Source organism: Schistocerca americana, chromosome 2 (genome assembly GCF_021461395.2).
Source record: "Schistocerca americana isolate TAMUIC-IGC-003095 chromosome 2, iqSchAmer2.1, whole genome shotgun sequence".
Taxonomy (NCBI): domain Eukaryota; kingdom Metazoa; phylum Arthropoda; class Insecta; order Orthoptera; family Acrididae; genus Schistocerca; species Schistocerca americana.
In genome coordinates this window covers 591676839-591697586 of record NC_060120.1, presented here as the reverse complement: position 1 = coordinate 591697586, position 20748 = coordinate 591676839, and the positions used below count along the sequence as shown (strand labels likewise).

General features: G+C 40.6%; 1 protein-coding gene across 2 annotated transcripts in view; it reads right to left on the bottom strand.

The window, feature by feature from the left end:
• LOC124596021 (esterase FE4-like) overlaps positions 1-20748 on the bottom strand; it is a 150332-nt gene that overhangs the window by 65042 nt on the left and 64542 nt on the right. For both annotated transcript variants that reach the window (XM_047134980.1, XM_047134979.1), the window contains exon 5: positions 18033-18218. In XM_047134980.1, coding sequence (XP_046990936.1) covers positions 18033-18218 — 186 coding nt within the window. The remainder of the gene's footprint in view (positions 1-18032; positions 18219-20748) is intronic.

The following is a 20748-nucleotide window of genomic DNA, read 5'->3' as shown; positions in this document are numbered from 1 at the left end:
AGTGGCCCTGACAGTCAGAATACCAGTTACTTTGGAATAAGGCTGGCCATCTCAGACATATTCTGAGTGCTCAGATGGCAAAGACTGCCAAACCCACTGGTTAGTCCCTCAACCTTTAGGGGTAAAACTCAATGGGACCTGGGGCAAGTAAGGCTAGCAATCTGCTTCCCTGGTACTTTAAATATTATGCTGGCAACAATCAGAGCAAAATGCCTTGGACCTTTGGAGGTGATGGAGTCCCACCTCTAATTAACAAACCAGGGACTCCTAAGATACGACTTGGCAAACAAATGGTAACGAGATGGGGAGCTGTTAATATCAATGGGGGCTGCTCTGGGAAGAAGGTAGAGCTGGCAGAGGCTGCAAGTAAGATGGGGTTAGACGTTTTAGCTGTTAGTGACATTAGGGTAAGGGGTGAGAAAGAAGAGGAAGTGGGAGAATACAAGGTTTATCTGTCAGGAGTCAAAGCAGGAATAGCACAATGGGGTGTAGGGCTTTACATCAGGAAAGAAATGGAACCCAGCATAGTAGCAATAAGGTATGTAAATGAACAACTGAGGTGAATAGCTTTGACAGTGTCTAGCAAGAAAATTAGGATTGTGTCAGTATATTCACGTTGTGAAGGGACAGATCAAGACAAGATGATAATTTTTGTGACACACTCAGTGATGTAGTTGTTAAAGGACAAGGACAGTGTTCTGCTCATGGGTGATTTTAATGCCAGGATTGGAAATCAAACAGAAGGGTATGAAAAGGTTATGGGTAAATTTGGAGAGGATATGGAGGCCAACAGGAACGGGAAACAACTCTTGGATTTCTGTGCCAGTATGGGCTTAGTAATCACAAACTCCTTTTTTAAACATAAGAACATTCACTGGTATACTTGGGAAGGCAGGGGAACCAGATCTGTCACTGACTATATAATAACAGATCAGGAATTCAGGAAGGCTGTAAGGGACACACGTGTATTCAGGGGATTCTTTGATGACACTGATCGCTATTTAATCTGCAGTGTAATTGGTATTATGAGGCTGAAAGTGCAGGAGGTAAGGTCCATATGTAGGAAGATAAGAGTGAAGAAAATTCAGGATAAGGAAATCAGGCACAAGTACATAACAGATATCTCAGAAAGGTACCAGTTAATTGAATGTAGTCAATTACAGTCATTGGAAAAGGAAATAAACACCTGTTTATTTTCCACAACACTTATTAACACCCCATGGAATCCATTTAGGAGTTTCTAATAACACTAACAAATACTTATGAACAGAATCTATACAAATCTCTGCTCATTGTTAGTTACCCTGTATGGCAGCTGTTGTGATCTTCCAGGAAATGCAACTTCACCCACTAGGAGCACTGCTTGATTTTTCCATTTCCAGATAGCATGTCCTGACCACTTCTTTTATGTAAATGAAAATAATTGTAGTGATCTCACATTTATGAAGTGGAGTTAATTTCAGTTTATTATATAAGAAGTCTTTGCAGGCATTAAGTGGCCTTTTATTTAAAATATGTTTCTGCAAACAATGGCTAAGAAGTGTTTAATTTGTAAGTGTGATGTTGTCTGTGACCTATGTAGTGTTGGTGCTAAACGATGGGATTGGTAAATGTGCTGCTCTTTATTTTTGTAGCATATTGTAAAGGCATGTAATTGTGTTGCAGTCACTCAGTGGTGAATTAATGAATGATCGTAAGGTTGCTGCAGTTCTCTCATCATTAACAGTGTTACTGGTAGGCTACATAAATCTTTTTGATTCAGGAATTGCTGCCATATTTAGAGTGGGCTGCACTGATTGGAGCCACTTACCACACATGCAAGTAAATCTTCCAAGATAAGTGTGAATATGACTGATGGATTAGGACTGATTATTTGGAAGTCTAGAACAGTATTCAGGTAGAATTCTTTGCTTGACTTATGTTTAAACGCCTGGGTGACCTATTTCTGTTGCATACAGATGCAATTTAAGCCTCTGGGTCTCTTCAGATATTGGGAGAGCTGAGGTTGGGGTGATGCATTTGATAACCATCACACTGTGACAAGTATTCTATACAGTGATCATTGAGGTAATGACATTGATATTGTCAGATACATATTGACAGCATGTTGGGATAGTCTCTTCAGTGGGGTAGACAGTTGACAGATCCAGCTGGAGGGATTTTTTGCATAATGGCTCACTTAACAACTGAAAATATGTACTCACTTAATCAACTGAAAATAACTCCACTATATAAACATGAGATCAGTGAAGTTATTTTGTCTACTTACATAAGGCAGGATATGCTGGGGAAATTTATAGTCTGTGTGTCAAATGAAAATCAAGCAGACCTCTCAAGTTTCCCACTCAATTTCCCTTCATCAGTGTAGAATATTGTGCATAGGTTTAAGCAGATTCTGTCCATATATGATTTTTGTGTTATTAGTAATTCGTACCTGTATTCTGTGTAGTGTTAAAGCCTTTTGTGGAAAATAAATATTCTCTGGGCATGACTGCACACTGTGTCACCAGTAATTCATACAGTACACATTGTGACATACTTAGAACCAATTTAATGGGATAGATAGAATGAGGAATCACCTGCTCAATCTTCAGTTTGATGACCTGTGAAACAGGGAAATGTATGACCACAATCCTGTGACCTACCTTCCTTCACACTTCTACCTCACATGTCCCCTCCCCCCAACCTCATTCACCCCATTACACCCCCAGAATATGATTAATCCCTTAATATGGCTTCAGTGCACTTAGACATGGTATGCACATTTAATATTTGTTTTTAACCCACTTTATATGAAGGTAAACATTCATTTTACACCATTAAACAATATTTTCAATAATTAGTGATTCATCTATCCCCTGAAATGTGTAAACCATCATACCTAGAGAAAAACTGAATAGGGCCTTTTCTGTAGGAAATTTAATGTAGTGCACTTTTGTACTGGAAATCACTTTAGACAGAAGCTGCAGTATTTATGTTACTGGAGACAATTTAAAAAGTGACTTTTAATTCCCCCCCCCCCCCACACCCACTCCCCCTCCCACCCAATCACAATGCTCACACCCCAATGGTCAGGATTTTTAGTATGTTGTTTAGGCCACTCCCTCCTAGCACTGTGCAAAAATTTGCAACTACATGATTTTTTCCCCTAATCAACCTATTTTGATCTTTGTTGTCTGGGCTAGATTGCTGAGTGGGAAGAACAATTGTCAGTAAGCCTCTGTATTAGCTCAAATTTCTTGAATTTTCTCATTATGGTCATTTTGCAAGATGTATGTGTGAGTAAATGACACGTTGTCCAGCTCTTCCCAGAAAGTACTCTCCCAAAATTTCAATAGTAATCCTCTCCGTGATGCACAATGCCTCCCTTATAGCATCTGTCATTGGAGTTTGTTGAGCATTTCTGTAATGATCTTGCACTGGCTAAATGATTCCTTGTTGAAATGCACCATTCTCTCTACCTCTTCTGTCAGTTCTACCTGGTAAGAGTCCCAGATTGATTAACAACACTGACAAACCAGTGAAACAAGTACCCGATAAGCCACTTCCTAGGTGGATGAGTTACATCACATTAAGATTCTTTGTATGATTCTGTTTAGCATCTTCTTTTCCTAATGTTTATTTCACTTAAGGTTGCTCCAGATAAATATTCCCAGATATTTAACAGCAGATACTGTTTCCAGTAATTTGTCATCAATAGCTGTATAGTAGTGGATTTCTTTTTCCATGTATCTTACATTTATTTATGTTCATGGTAAACTTCCAGAGCCAGCATCATTCATCAATCCTCTGTAAGTCATTCTGCAAATCAATATCATCTTCTGGCATTGCTACTTTTCTGTAGGTAAATGTATAATCTTTGTACAGTCTTAAATAGCTTCCAATACTTTCTACTAGGTCATGTATATACACTGTAAACAGTAACAGTCCTATTACACTCCCTTGTGGTATTCCAGAAATTACCATTATATCTGTTGATTTTGAATCTTGTTTGGTTAAAAGTGACATGTTGAGTTCTATCTGCAAAGAAGTCTTGAATCCAGTTGCAAATCTAGTCCTGTTCTTTTTTTCTCACTAAACACCAATGTGGAGTGGTGTCAAATGCCTTCCTGAAGTCAAGGAACACTGCAACAACCTGAGCTCCACTGTCAAAGCACTATGAATCTCGTGGAGGAACAGAGTAAGCCGACTTTTGCAAGATCTCTGTTTCCAAAACCCATGTTAATTTTTATAAGAGGAGATTTTCATTCTCCAAAACCATCATAATTCTTGAGCACAAAAGCATGTTCTGTAATTATGCAACAGATGGACATCAAGAATACAGACCTATAATTAAGTGCATCTGTCCTAAGACCCTTCTTGAAAACAGGAATGTCCTGCATTTTTTTTCTAGCAACTAGCTCTAGGTTCGGCCCCCCCCCCCCCCCCCCCATGAACCATAGACCTTGCCGTTGGTGGGGAGGCTTGCGTGCCTCAGCGATACAGACAGCAGTACCGTAGGTGCAACCACAACGGAGGGGTATCTGTTGAGAGGCCAGACAAACATATGGTTCCTGAAGAGAGGCAGCAGCCTTTTCAGTAGTTGCAGGGGCAACAGTCTGGATGATTGACTGATCTGGCCTCGTAACATTAACCAAAACGGCCTTGCTGTGCTGCGAATGGCTGAAAGCAAAGGGAAACCACGGCCGTAATTTTTCCCGAAGGCATGCAGCTTTACTGTATGGATAAATGATGATGGTGTCGTCTTGGGTAAAATATTCCAGAGGTAAAATAGTCCCCCATTCGGATCTCCCGTCAGGGACTACTCAGAAGGACGTTGTTAGCAGGAGAAAGAAAACTGGCATTCTACGGATCGGAGCATGGAATGTCAGATCCCTTAATCGGGCAGGTAGGTTAGAAAATTTAAAAAGGGAAATGGATAGGTTAAAGTTAGATATAGTGGGAATTAGTGAAGTTTGGTGGCAGGTCGAACAAGACTTTTGGTCAGGTGAATACAGGGTTATAAATACAAAATCAAATAGGGGTAATGCAGGAGTAGGTTAGTGCGGGTAAGCTACTACAAACAACATAGTGAATGCATTATTGTGGCCACGATAGACACGAAGCTCACGCATAAAACAGTAGTACAAGTCTATATGCTGACTAGCTCTGCAGATGATGAAGAAATTGAAGAAATGTATGATGAGATAAAAGAAATTATTCAGATAGTGAAGGGAGACGAAAATTTAATAGTCATGGGTGACTGGAATTCGATACTAGGAAAAGGAAGAGAAGGAAACGTAGTAGGTCAATATGGATTGGGGGTAAGAAATGAAAGAGGAAGCCACCTGGTAGAATTTTGCACAGAGCACAACTTAATCATAGCTAACACTTAGTTCAAGAATCATAAAAGGAGGTTATATACATGGAAGAAGCCTGGAGATACTGACAGGTATCAGATAGGTTATATAATGGTAAGACAGAGATTTAGGAACCAGGTTTTAAATTGTAAGACATTTCCAGGGGCGGATGTGGACTCTGACCACAATCTATTGGTTATGAACTGTAGATTAAAACTGAAGAGGCTGCAAATAGGTGGGAATTTGAGGAGATGGGACCTGGATAAACTGAAAGAACCAGAGGTTGTAGAGAGTTTCAGGAAGAGCATAAAGGAACAGTTGACAAGAATGGGGGAAAGAAATGCAGTAGAAGAAGAGTGGATAGCTTTGAGGGATGAAGTGGTGAACGCAGCAGAGGATCAAGTAGGTAAAAAAACAAGGGCTAATAGAAATCCTTGGGTAACAGAAGAAATATTGAATTTAATTGATGAAAGGAGAAAATATAAAAATGCAGTAAATGAAGTAGGCAAAAAGGAATACAAAGTCTCAAAAATGAGATCGACAGGAAGCGCAAAATGGCTAAGCAGGCATGGCTAGAGGACAAATGTAAGGATGTAGAGGCTTACCTCACTAGGGGTAAGATAGATACTGCCTACAGGAAAATTAAGGAGAGGTTTGGAGAAAAGAGAACTACTACTAAGAGTATCAAGGACTCAGGTGGAAACCCAGTTCTAAGCAAAGAAGGGAAAGCAGAAAGGTGGAAGAAGTATATAGAGGGACTATACAAGGGCGGTGTTCTTGATGACAATATTATGGAAATGGAAGAGGATGAAGATGAAAATGAAACGGGAGATATGATACTGTGTGAAGAATTTGAAAGAGCACTGAAAGACCTCAGTCAAAACAATGCCTCGGGAGTAGACAACATTCCATGAGAACTACTGACACCCTTAGGAGAACCAGTCCTGACAAAACTCTACCATCTGGTGAGCAAAATGTATGAGACAGGCGAAATACCCTCAGACTTCAAGAAGAATATAATAATTCCAATCCCAAAGAAAGCAGGTGTTGACAGATGTGAAAATTACCAAAATATCAGTTTAATAAGTCACGGCTGCAAAATACTAACATGAATTCTGTACAGACGAATGGAAAAACTGGTAGAAGCCATCCTTGGGAAAGATCAGTTTGGATTCCATAGAAATATGGTAACACGTGAGGCAACACTGACCCTATGACTTATCTTAGAAGCTAGATTAAGAAAAGGTATACCTACATTTCTAGCATTTCTAGACTTAGAAAAAGCTTTTGACAATGTTTACTGGAATACTCTCTTTCAAATTCTGAAGATGGGAGGGGTAAGATACAGGGAGTGAAAGGCTATTTACAATTTGTACAGAAACCAAACAGTTATTATAAGAGTCAAGGGGCATGAAAGGGAAGCAGTGGTTGGGAAGGGAGTGAGACAGGGTTGTAGCCTCTCCCCAATGCTATTCAATCTGTATATTGAGCAACCAGTAAAGGAAACAAAAGAAAAATTCAGAGTAGGTATTAAAATCAATGGAGAAGAAATAAAAACTTTGAGGTTCGCCGATGACATTGTAATTCTGTCAGAGACAGCAAAGGACTTGGAAGAGCAGTTGAATGGAATGGACAGTGTCTTGAAGGGAGGATATAAGATGAACATCAACAAAAGCAAAATGAGGATAATGGAGTTTCGTCGAATTAAGTCGGGCAATGCTGAGGGAATTAGATTAGGAAATGAGACACTTAAAGTAGTAAAGGAGTTTTGCTATTTGGGGAGCAAAGTAACTGATCATGGTCAAGTAGAGAGGATATAAAATGTAGACACAATGGCAAGGAAAGTGTTTCTGAAGAAGAGAAATTTGTTAACAATGAGTATAGATTTAAGTGTCAGGAAGTTGTTTCTGAAAGTATTTGTATGGAGTGTAGCCATGTATGGAAGTGAAACATGGACGATAAATAGTTTGGACAAGAAGAGAATAGAAGCCTTTGAAATGTGGTGCTACAGAAGAATGCTGAAGATTAGATGGGTAGATCATGTAACTAATGAGGAGGTATTGAATAGGATTGGGGAGAAGAGGAGTTTGTGGCACAACTTGACAAGAAGAAGGGATCGGTTGGCAGGACATGTTCTGAGGCATCAAGGAATCACCAATTTAGTATTCGAGGGCAGCGTGGAGGGTAAAAATCGTAGAGGGAGACCAAGAGATGAATACACTAAGCAGATTCAGAAGGATGTAGGCTGCAGTACATATTGGGAGATGAAGAAGCTTGCACAGGATAGAGTAGCATGGAGACCTGCATCAAACCAGTCTCAGGACTGAAGACCACAACAACAATCACTAGGCACTCTTTGTTGCTGAAGTGAACTACAATGGACTGCTGCTATATGGGGAGGAAGTCCTTGTGCATGACCTTTGTAGAATCTTGCAGGTATCTCGTCTAGATTTGATGCCTTTCCACTACTAAGTGATTGTAGTTATTTTTCTATTCCATGATTGTTTATCTTATTATCTTCTGTTTTGATGTTTGTACAATGATTGAAAATAGGGACTGTTTTACTGTCTTCTGTGGTGGAACAATTTTGGAAGACCAAATTGAGTATTTTGGCTTTCTCTTTGTTATCTTTCATTTCAGTGTCAGTATGGTTAGACTGACAGAAGAGATGATTTCAAACCACTTTTATGTTAGACTAAAACTTCTAAGGGTTTTTAGATGGATCAGTTGACGAAATTTTACTTTCAAAGTCACTGAATGCTTGTCTTATTGCTCACCATATGCTCATTTTCACTTTGTTCAGATTTTGTTTTTCAGCCAGGTTTTGACTTCTTTTGAATCTGTGATGAAGCTCTCTTTGTTTATGAGACAGTTTTCTAACACAGTTATAATCCACATTGTATCTTTCCCATCTCTTAAGACCTTGCTCAGAACATACTTGTCTAACACACATTGAACAATGTTTTTCAATTTTTTCCGTTTGTTCTCCACATCTTTGTAACCTCTCGCTCTGGCTAAGCAAAAATATTTTCCTATCCTTCTTAACCATTTCTTGTAGTACCCATAGTTATAGTTGCTATTGCATTATGATCACTGTACTTTTGTTAACTGATTCAATAAATTCAGGTCTCTTTGATATTAGTAGGTCTAAGACAATACCTTCTGAACTGATTCTCTAATTATCTGCTCAAAGTAATTTTCAGACAAGACATTCAGAAAAATATCATATGAATCCTTGTCCCTGGCACCATATTAGATAGCATCTAAATGTGGCACGCTGAAGCCATCATCTGTTACAATGAGATGACCAAAAAGTTTTTAAGCATATTCTGCAAGTTCTCTCTGAAGCACACTACCCCTACAGCTCCTCACCCATGCAGTCTATAAAAGCGTCTGATTACCATTTTTGACTGACCTTTGATGCTTAACTTCACCTTGGTTAGTTCGCACTCAGAATCCACAATAACTTTGCTAGATATTATTGAATTTTGTACTGCAACAAATACAGTGCCACCACTGGTGACTAACCTATCCTTACAATAAATATTCCATTCTGAACTTAGGATTTCATTGCTATTCACTTATATTTTTTAACCAATTTTCTGTTCCTGATACTATCTGGATGTAATAACATTCAATAAGTGACACCAATCCTGAAACATATCTTCTCCACGGATTTTAATATCTACTCCGAATTTTTCTTTTGTTTCCATTACTGCTTGCTCAATATACAGATTGAATAGCATCGGGGAGAGGCTACAACCCTGTCTTACTCCCTTCCCAACCACTGCTTCCCTTTCATACCCCTCGACTCTTATAACTGCCATCTGGTTTCTGCACAAATTGTAAGTAGCCTTTCGCTCCCTGTATTTTACCCCTGCCACCTTCAGAATTTGAAAGAGAATATTCCAGTCAACATTGTCAAAAGCTTTCTCTAAGTCTACAAATGCTAGAAACATAGGTTTGCCTTTTCTTAATCTTTCTTCTAAGATAAGTCGTAAGGTTAGTATTGCCTCACGTGTTCCAACATTTCTACAGAATCCAAACTGATCTTCCCCGAGGTCCGCTTCTACCAGTTTTTCCATTCATCTGTAAAGAATTCACGTTAGTATTTTGCAGCTGTGACTTATTAAACTGATAGCTCGGTACTTTTCACATCTGTCAACACCTGCTTTCTTTGGGATTGGAATTATTATATTCTTCTTGAAGTCTGAGGGTACTTCGCCTGTCTCATACATCGTGCTCACCAGATGGTAGAGTTTTGTCATGACTGGCTCTCCCGAGGCCATCAGTAGTTCTAATGGAATGTTGTCTACTCCTGGGGCCTTGTTTCGACTCAGGTCTTTCAGTGCTCTGTCAAACTCTTCACACAGTATCTTATCTCCCATTTCGTCTTCATCTACATCCTCTTCCATTTCCATAATATTGTCCTCAAGTACATCACCCTTGTATAAACCCTCTATATACTCCTTCCACCTTTCTGCCTTCCCTTCTTTGCTTAGAACTGGGTTGCCATCTGAGCTCTTGATAATCATAAAAGTGGTTCTCTTCTCTCCAAAGGTCTCTTTAATTTTCCTGCAGGCAGTATCTATCTTACCCCTAGTGAGACAAGCCTCTACATCCTTACATTTGTCCTCTAGCCATGCCTGCTTAGCCATTTTGCACTTCCTGTCGATATCATTTTTGAGACGTTTGTATTCCTTTTTGCCTACTTCATTTACTGCATTTTTATATTTTCTCCTTTCATCAATTAAATTCAATATTTCTTCTGTTACCCAAGGATTTCTATTAGCCCTCGTCTTTTTACCTACTTGATCGTCTGCTGCCTTCACTACTTCATCCCTCAGAGCTACCCATTCTTCTTCTACTGTATTTCTTTCCCCCATTCCTGTGAATTGTTCCCTTATGCTCTCCCTGAAACTCTTTACAACCTCTGGTTCTTTCAGTTTATCCAGGTCCCATCTCCTAAAATTCCTACCTTTTTGCAGTTTCTTCAGTTTCAATCTGCAGTTCATAACCAATAGATTGTGGTCAGAATCCACATCTGCCCCAGGAAATGTCTTACAATTTAAAACCTGGTTCCTAAATCTCTGTCTTACCATTATATAATCTATCTGATACCTTTTAGTATCTCCAGGATTCTTCCAGGTATACAGCCTTCTTTTATGATTCTTGAACCAAGTGTTAGCTATGATTAAGTTATGCTCTGTGCAAAATTCTACAAGGCGGCTTCCTCTTTCATTCCTTCCCCCCAATCCATATTCACCTACTATGTTTCCTTCTCTCCCTTTTCCTACTGACGAATTCCAGTCACCCATGACTATTAAATTTTCGTCTCCCTTCACTACCTGAATAATTTCTTTTATCTCGTCATACATTTCATCTATTTCTTCATCATCTGCAGAGCTAGTTGGCATATAAACTTGTACTACTGTAGTAGGCATGGGCTTTGTGTCTATCTTGGCCACAATAATGCGTTCACTATGCTGTTTGTAGTAGCTAACCCACACTCCTATTTTTTTATTCATTATTAAACCTACTCCTGCATTACCCCTATTTGATTTTGTATTTATAACCCTGTAATCACCTGACCAAAAGTCTTGTTCCTCCTGCCACCGAACTTGACTAATTCCCACTATATCTAACTTTAACCTATCCATTTCCCTTTTTAATTTTTCTAACCTACCTGCCTGATTAAGGGATCTGACATTCCATGCTCCGATCCGTAGAACACCATTTTTCTTTCTCCTGATAACAACGTCCTCCTGAGTAGTCCCTGCCCGGAGATCCAAATGGGGGACTATTTTACCTCTGGAATATTTTACCCAAGAGGACGCCATCATCATTTAATCATACAGTAAAGCTGCATGTCCTCGGGAAAAATTACGGCTGTAGTTTCCCCTTGCTTTCAGCCATTCGCAGTACCAGCACAGCAAGGCCGTTTTGGTTAATGTTACAAGGCCAGATCAGTCAATCATCCAGACTGTTGCCCCTGCAACTACTGAAAAGGCTGCTGCCCCTCTTCAGGAACCACTTGTTTGTCTGGCCTCACAACAGATACCCCTCCGTTGTGGTTGCACCTACGGTACGGCCATCTGTATCGCTGAGGCACGCAAGCCTCCCCACCAACGGCAAGGTTCATGGTTCATGGGGGGATTTTATGTGTTATACTCCCTATTTTATGAGCGTTCATCTGCTCCTGTTGCTGTGTTAGCCTAATTTTATGTGTCATGTCTGTGGCTGTGTCCAAGTGTGTGTCCTGCTAAAGATTGTGTTGCCATGTTTGTTGTGTGTCTGTTCAAGATCTGCTGTATGGATTTTCTTTTCTATAAACATCACACAGTATTCTTGAAACCTTATCAGCAATGCCTAGATCGCACCATTTGTCTGGATCTCATAACATTTCTGTGATTTTACTGTATTCTGTTGTAGGTCTTACATGTGTGAGGCTGTTGCAACATAATTCCACATGTTCAGGAGACCAATACATGTCACGTGTGCATGTAGTACTCTGGCTAAGGTCCACATGGTTCAAACTTGCTGGATATGGGCAATGGCAGTCAAAAAGTGAATCTGCCACAGCCTGAATATGCATGCTTCATCCTCAGTCATTCCCATATAGTTAGGGAGAAGGAGAAATGTGACAACCTCTGTCAGTTGTCTCCCACTCCCATTGCCATGTATCATGGGGCCAGCTGTTTAAGTGATTCTGGGGTATTTAAGTGATAATGTATTCTGTTATAGACCTTGCATGTGTGTGGCTGTTGCAACATAATGTCACATATTCAGAAGACACATACATGCCACGTGTGCATGTAGCACTCTGGCTAAGGTCCACATGGTTCATATGTGCTGGATATGGGCCATGGCCAGTCAAAAAGTGAAACTGCCACAGGCTGAATCTGCATGCTTCATCCTCAGTCATCCCCAGATATTGAGGGAGAAGGAGAAACGTGACAGCCTCTGTCAGTTGTCTCCCACTCCCATTGCCATGTATCAAGGGGCCAGCTGTTTAAGTGACACTTGTCTACAAAGTTTTCCCTGTTTTAAACCTTGTCATGTTTTCCTCTTTACCCAATATTCTACTGCTCTGTGGCAGATAGTGATGTCAATGGGGCAAGACCCCAGAACCACACACAAGGCTTTCACTGAGTGGTGCCAAAGGCATCCGACATTCTGAGCAGTATGCTCCTCTGGCCTTAACTCGCTGTGTGTCTGTAGGTCAGCAGGCTCAGGCAGTGCACCCATGCACTTGCTACAAAGCATACTGTGGCTTCCAAGGCAGCTGTGTGACACATATGTAGTGTCCTTAAAGGTAGCCTGTATAGTGTGGTGTTTAGCCTTCAATCTTGTGCATCACTTTTTTCACTTTGTCAATCACCAGCCTGGTCTGCACATTGAAAGTAAGTTGTTCATCAATATGTATTCCTAAATACCATTTTACTTGTTTCCTCTTTATGTTAACGTTGTCCAGTTTAACAATTGGGTTCCATTTCAATGCCTTTTTGTTTGAAACTATTCTGAATTTGTTTTGGCTTCACCAAATACTTGTACTAATGGGAAGTTGTGTAGTTTTATTGGTGTGCTTGTGAGTTTCTGAAAAACAATTAATAAGTCATCTATATAAATATCTAACCCATTTACACTGACATCCACAGCCATGTTTCTTAGGAGTGTCCTAAAATATTGGTCCACAAATTGAGCTTTTTGAGCATCCTTTTGGTATTTTCTTGACTGTTTTCTGGTGCCCTGCTCCCCACTCTGAAGTCCTATTTTTGTAGTACTCTAGTAGGCTATCATACTGGGCAGTTGCTAGTTACATCTCCCTCAACTTTGTGAACAATGCAGGACACCAAAGTTTATCAAAAGCACCTGCAACACTGATTAAAATTGCAACTTCATATTTATCATTTGTTGTGTGTATTATTTCTAATGTCTGCATTGTCTATTGATCTTTTTACCCTAAAATAGTATTGGTGTTGACTTAGGCCAAAGAGCTGACTGCATGATTGTAGTCGATCATGAAGGAGCTGCTCCCGTACCTTAGCCAACGTCTTTAGGAGGCAGACTGGCCTGTGTGTTTTGGGGTCAGTTGGGGCTGTGTCCTCTGAACAAGAACTTTGAACTTGCTTGGTAGTTTAATCATTAAAAACCATTCCCTTTTGTGAGATCATATGTTTTGAAGTAATGCTATCAGCAAGCCACACATTAGCACAATTAGTAACCAAAATATTCCTCATTTCTGCACTCATTGCTTGATGTTCAGATTCTTGACTTTCTCTTCACAACTTCATCAGTCTTTTCTTACACTCAGCCTTATAATGACATTTCTTATGACAATAATAGTACTCAGTACTCTTCTTATTCATAGAGCCTTTGCTTGAATTGCTTTGCAAACATTGACCCTGACTTTATCTTTTATTATTACCATTAACAGCAGTGAAATCAGTTGGTGTTTCTTCAGTTTGTGACAAATGGTACTCTTATTTCAATAACCTTGATGTTAAATTATCAAAAGTCTGCTTGCCTTCATCACATGAGTCATATTTTCCAGAAAGTCCACCTAAAACTTTGAAAATCTTGTCTGTATCTCCAACAGGTTCACCAACATCTGCAAGAGACTGTACTAATGCTTCAACTTTATTTATATGTTAAGCTGTAGTATTACAAAGTGGCATCATAATTAAAGAACTGTTGTTTCAATGCTACTTTATTTATTGCAGAATGATGGTCATGAATTATCTTATGCCAATTCCACTGTGCACATGATATGGCAGTTTGCAGCTGATCATTCCATACCAGATGAAATAAAGTGCATTGTTTTTGCATTAAGTTTATTCCAAAAGTTCTGTGTATCTGTATCTTCAACTGACCTTATTTTACTTATGTCAATGGCATCTATCAATTTCTCAGTTCAAAAGATAATTTTCATTTGATATTTTTTTAACTGAAAATTACTTTCATCAAATTTTTTGATACTGAAAAACTTTGTTCATTCCATCTTTTGCCTTTTCACTTTCAAAGCAAAACTCTCAGCGTAGCTGAACATGCTTTGGAGACTTCATTGACAGGAAGAAAATAAAATGTTATCCCAGTACTTAACACTTTTTTCTCAACCCATAACCAGTTGGACAGGCTGTAATTAAATTATAACAGTATATAATGAATGAGATTTATTTTTTGGATAAAAACAAAGACACTCAAACACAAGAAAGACAAAATTTCTTAGGAAAAAAATGCAAATGTATTCAATGGAATGAAGGACTGTGTTCTGGCCAGAATTGGCAAAAATAATAAAACATGACATACAAAGACATTATACTTGCACACAGACATGCAAAAGTAATCATAACAACAAGCTATTCCATGCAGCACTTCAAAACCTCCTACACAGTGCATACAAACTGCCAAAAACTTATAGAGAGCTACCCCTCTGATTTTGCAGCTGTGTGTCATAGCAGGCCTCCCCGCAGATGAAGTGTATTGCAATGGTATTTTCACCATCAGTGAGAGATAGTAACTCAAACCTATTATCAAGGGGGATGAATGAAGAACCTAGAGTTCTTCCTTGTCCCTGTGGTTAGTACATTGTCTATCTGAACAGTAGGCAAACAATATTGAATCATCTTTGCCAGTCCTATTCAATTCCAAAATCTGTTAGTCTATGAGATACAAGTTGCCTTTAAGAACTGAACCTACAAAACCCAAGAAAGTGATTTGTGTTATAATGAAAAAGAAAAACCTGGCATAAAATTTATTGTTTCCTTAAAGCTATATTTTGCCTCTCCAGTAATTGGCAAGGTTATGCTCACTGGCAGATTTATTTACACACACACACAAGCCACCTTCCTGGATGTTGACCTTCACCTCAGAGATGGCTACATGAGTATCTCCATCCATATCAAACTTATTAAACAACCAGCAATACCTCCACTTCGACAGCTGCCACCCATTCAATACCAGGAAGTCCCTTCTGTACAGCCTAGCCACCCATGATCATCGCACCTGCAGTGACGAGCAGTCCCTCTCAAAATATACCGATTGTCTCACTGAAGCCTTCACTGACCATAATTATCCTCCTAACCTTGTACAGAAACAAATCTCCCGTGCCTTATCTTTTGAGTCTCCCACCACCTCCCAAAGTCCCACAGTTTGGCCACAGAGGAGCATTCCCCTCGTAACTCAGTACCATCCGGGACTGGAGCAACTGAATTACATTCTCCGCCAGGGTTTCAGTTACCTCTCGTCATGCCTGAAATGAGAAATGTCCTGCCCACTATACTTCCCATCCCTCCTACCATGGTATTCCGCTGTCCACCGAACCTACACAATATACTCGTTCATCCTTATGCAACATCCAATCCCCTACTTCATGGCTCATACCCTTGTAATAGACCTAGATGCAAGACCTGTCCCATACATCCTCCTAAAACCATCTACTCCAGTCTGGTCACTAACATCACCTATCCCATCAAGGGCAGGGCTATCTGTGAAACCAGTCATGTGATTTACAAGCTAAGCTGCAACCTCTGTGCTGCATGCTACATAGGCATGACAACCAACAAGCTCTCTGCCCGCATGAATGGCCACCGACAAACTGTGGCCAAGAAACAAATGGACCACCCTGTTGCTGAACACACAGCCAAACATGATATCCCTCATCTCAATGACTGCTTCACAGCCTGTGCCATATGGATCCTTCCCACCACCACCATCTTTTCTGAATTGCGCAGATGGGAACTTTCCCTGCAATACATCCTACATTCCTGTAACCCTCCTGGCCTCAACCTTCGTTAGTCACTGTCCTCACCCATTCAGCCCTCTCTCTGTTCCCATTCCAGCACTACACAGCTGTCATTTCACCACCACACCCAGTCTTTTAATTTCTTTTATTTCTCTCTTTGCCACTACTTCCACCTCCCCTCTCCGCACCTTCTCTCCTGCCCTCCACCTAAACTGCAACACTTGACTGTCTGCCACTCCCACCATACTATCCCTCCCCCTCCCCACCCCAGCCTTCTCTTTACCTCCACCCAGTCACCACTCCCTTCATGCACTGGTGCTGCTGTTTGCAGGGTAGTCTCAGCTCTCTGAGACCACAGGTGTGTGTGCAAGTTGTGTTTATGTGAGTGGGCGAACATTCCATGTGAGAAAAATATATCTAAAAGCAAAGATGATGTAACTTACCAAGCGTTGGTATGTTGATAGACACACAAACAAACACAAACACACACACAAAATTCAAGCTTTTGCAACCCACGGTTGCTTCATCAGGAAAGAGGGAAGGAGAGGGAAAGACGAAAGGATGTGGGTTTTAAGGGAGAGGGTAAGGAGTCATTCCAATCCCGGGAGCGGAAAGACATACCTTAGGGGGAAAAAAGGACAGGTATACGCTCGCACACACACACACACACACACACACACACACACACACACACACACACACACACACACATCCATCCACACATATACAGACACAAGCAGAAATTTGTAAAGGCAAAGAGTTTGGGCAGAGATGTCAGTTGAGGCGGAAGTACAGAGGCAAAGATGTTGTTCTCACAAGAAATTAAAAATTTGCAAATCAATATAAGTATTGCGTGTCACATTGTGGAACTCACAGTTCAATATCTGCAAAAGAATAAAAAGAATCAAACTGAAATATCTCCAAAGGCATACTGATTTCCATAGCAAGATAAATAAATTATGAGGACAATACTTCTTATAATTAATCATCAAACTAAGAGTTGTATTCCTGTATTAATACAGGGGAAGAATCCTTACTAATGGTTATGTACTGCCTGAGCAAGACAGTCAAAGCAGACACCTGAGTGAAGCAGCACTATCTTTTTTAAGATAGCTTTCATTTAGATTCCTTTGAAGAGAAGGAAGAGAAGTGAAGTTCAACTCTCCACCAAACCGTCCTTATTTTGCTTCCCGATAGTGGCCATAAATCCCTTCAGATTAATGCTGGAATAGTTCTTTAACAAAGCTATGGATGGTTCCTCACCTTCACTTGTACACTTTTCCTGAAAATTCCATTATATCAGCTGTTTGGTAAATTATAGCATTCCTAGGTTTAAATAAAACAGTAAATTGTGTCCCTGAATCCATACAAAATCAAAGATAAAGTGAAATATGGTTCACAGGATATTCCATAAAACAGAAAATAATAAAAATATGAAGTAAAAGAAAATTCATATAACTGACAAAATAAACAGATAGTAACAAGTCATTTCTTATTGATCTTTTTTTAAATATTTTTGCAGTGTATTTCTGGCTCCAAAAAGCAATTATAACCTTATAATTTCCAAGAATCAAGGACACCCATACCTGGGGCCAAGGGGGGAGGGAGGGGGCAAAGTCCTCCCACACCTCAGCTCTCCAGGAAGGAAAAAAAAAAAAATGTAGTCAGGTGTTTTTCTGTCAAGAAAATTATTTAAAAGTCGGACCTAGACAGATTTTTAATAGTGTCAGAACTGAAACTTTTTTATGGCTACTTACAACTTAGTATTTGTCTTGCAAAATATTAAATATGCTCCATTCCCACATTTTTAGACTCCTCCCCCCCCCCCCCCCCCATCTGCAAAAAGAACTTATGTATTCTTCTGAATGCTGAAATGTGTCTGTCAAACAAAAATAAGTTACACGCCATTCTGTTGCGAAATACATATCTTCCAAATTTTAGTTATGTACCTTTTGACATGGGTGACAGCACAAGGAAATGTACTGAGGCTCCTCCAGCACTTTGGCCATTAATGGTAACATCATCTGGATTGCCGCCAAATGCAGCAATATTTTGTTGTATCCACTGGAGTGCAAGGACCTGATCCTTCATACCCAGGTTTCCAGGTAGCAGTAAGTCACCTGTACTCATGAATCCTGTTCATAACAAAAGTACTGTCAGTATGAAGCAGTTAAGTGTTGCATATCAACACCATTACACAAAAAAAACACCTATCAGGTACACAACCATTGAGAAACTGGTTGCAGATACAGCAAAAGGTTGATAATAAACCTAACATTCTCAGAATGCGTTTTTGTCTTTGCAATTCAAAGGAAAAAGGAAGAAAGATCAATATGTAGAAGAAGTATCTCATAATGAACAAGGGGAAAAGTGAAAAATAGGAAAAAACATTTGTTGTATTCCAAGGAATTTCATAATTAGCAATGAGATACAGGTGCACTTTTGGCAGATTTGGCTTGTGGAACAAGTTTATTAAATAACAGTTATCACTAGCAAAGACTAGAATATTTAAGTACCAACAAACAGAGCTGGAGGGGATGGTCAGTTGGTTGGCTGATTTGGGGAGGGGACCAAACAGTGAGGTCATCGGTCCCACAGTCTAAGGTGACAGAAACCAAGGGAGGAACAACACAAACAGCACAACCCAAACAAGGGGAAGGGAAAACAGGCAAACAAAGAGGTAAAAGTAACATCACAACATCACGGCAGTAGGAAGAGGATAAATTGGTGGGGGGAGGGGGGGGGGAGTGGGAATGGTGAGAGTAGGGGTGCCCCAGAAATGCTATGCGTGTTGGGGAATCAGCACCACTATTGACTCTTCCTGATAACCACACCATACCATAATCACAACATGATGAGGTCAAGATCAGAGGAAGAAGACACAGGAAAACGGGAAATAAAACAGCCCAAATGACCAGATAAAGCATAGGGAAAAAGAGGGCAGAACCCTGGTGGTGTGGAGGCAGAGCCAAGGCCTCCATAACCAACACCAACATTACTGAGGGTCCACAATTCCAGAGGGAAATTCAGAGACTCAAACCTGGGAGGGCAAACCACTTTCTTGGGGGGGGAAAAAAAACAAGGAGACATGTAACCATATAAGGGTCATCCACTAACACCCGGGCAAGGGTGGGAGGGCATATTTAGTGTGAAGGACCAAAAGGTGGGAGCAGTCCAGTAAAATATGGATCACCATGAGGGGTAGTCTGCCCTGGGACTACAAAGGGGAAGAGGCAGGGTGCAGCTCACTATGGAGTAAAGAACTATGCATCAGCCTAGTATTGCAGATGTGAAGACAGCAGAGTATAGGAGATTCCCACTGGGAGAGTTGGAGGGAAGAATGTCATGTGGTGGGATTCTCTTTGATTGCACAAAGTATGTTAGACAGAGGGGTAGCTCCCCCAAGAGTCAGCCCCAGATTGAGCAAAAGGGATTTGACATAAAGACACAAATCTATCCCCAGAGGGGTCGCAGAGAAGGCGGGCCACCCACTGAAGCAGGAAATCAGCAAGTTCATTACTCAGGATACCCATGTGGCTGGGAACTGAAAGAAAATCAGCTGAACAAAAAGTATCACCAAGAGCGGCAAGAAGATCATGGATGGCACACACCAAGGGGTGGTGGGAAAAACACCAAACAATAGCCTGAAGGCCACTCATTGAGTCCATAGATAACAAAACTCAGGTGAGGCACAACCATTTAATAAAACAGTGGGCTATCAATTCTGGAGTAAACACCAAACACATGGCAGGCAAAAGATGATGTTCCATGCCAACAGAAAATGTAAATGCATTTCCCAATTGATTGGTGAATTCAGAGCCATCGGTGTAAAAGCAATGGCATCCAGACTCATGTAAGGGCAGACAGAACAAACAATGGAACACCACTGGAGCAATGGTGACTTTCAGACACCAGAAGAGATCCATCCAAATCTGCAGCTAAGGAACTAACCAAGCTGGGGTGGTCAGGAGAGAATATGGGAAAAGGACAAGAAGAGAGATGGAAATCATGGCAGAGAGAAGCAAAGTAGAGCCCAACTGGTAAACCCAACAGAGGACAGACAGCAGGTGAGCAATGTCCCAAGCCACAAAAAGAATAGAATAGGAGGGATGAGCAGGGGAAGAGTGGGCAGCAATGGCATAGGCAACCAGGAGCTGGGACCATCAAACTGAAAAGGGATGGACCCCAGCATCAACCAGAAGACTTTTCACAAGACTAGTGCGAAAAGCACCATTGGCTAAATGGACACCACAGTGGTGGATCAGGTCCAAGAGAAGCAGTGTGGAAGGGGAAGCTTACCTATAAACTTGACAACCATAGCCCAGATGAGACAGAACTAAGGGTCAAACAATCTGCAGCACCAGATGTTTGGGCAAGGAAGCGAAGGACAATGAGTCTAAAAAAACAGCCAAGCTTCAGAACACAGATATGGGGCAACCAAGTAATCTTGTTGTCAAAAGGAAGATGCAAGAAATGGAACAGGAGGACCATGATCAGGAGTTGGGTGTTGAGGTAGAGCTTGAGATCATGATAGACCATAGTACGGTGGCAGAAATGCATCACCCTCAGCTTAAGGGGAGAGAAACAAAAACTGTGCAAGAGTGTCCACATGGAAATGCACTGGCTGGCACCCTTGAGCTGTCATTCTGCAGAGACCACTGAGTT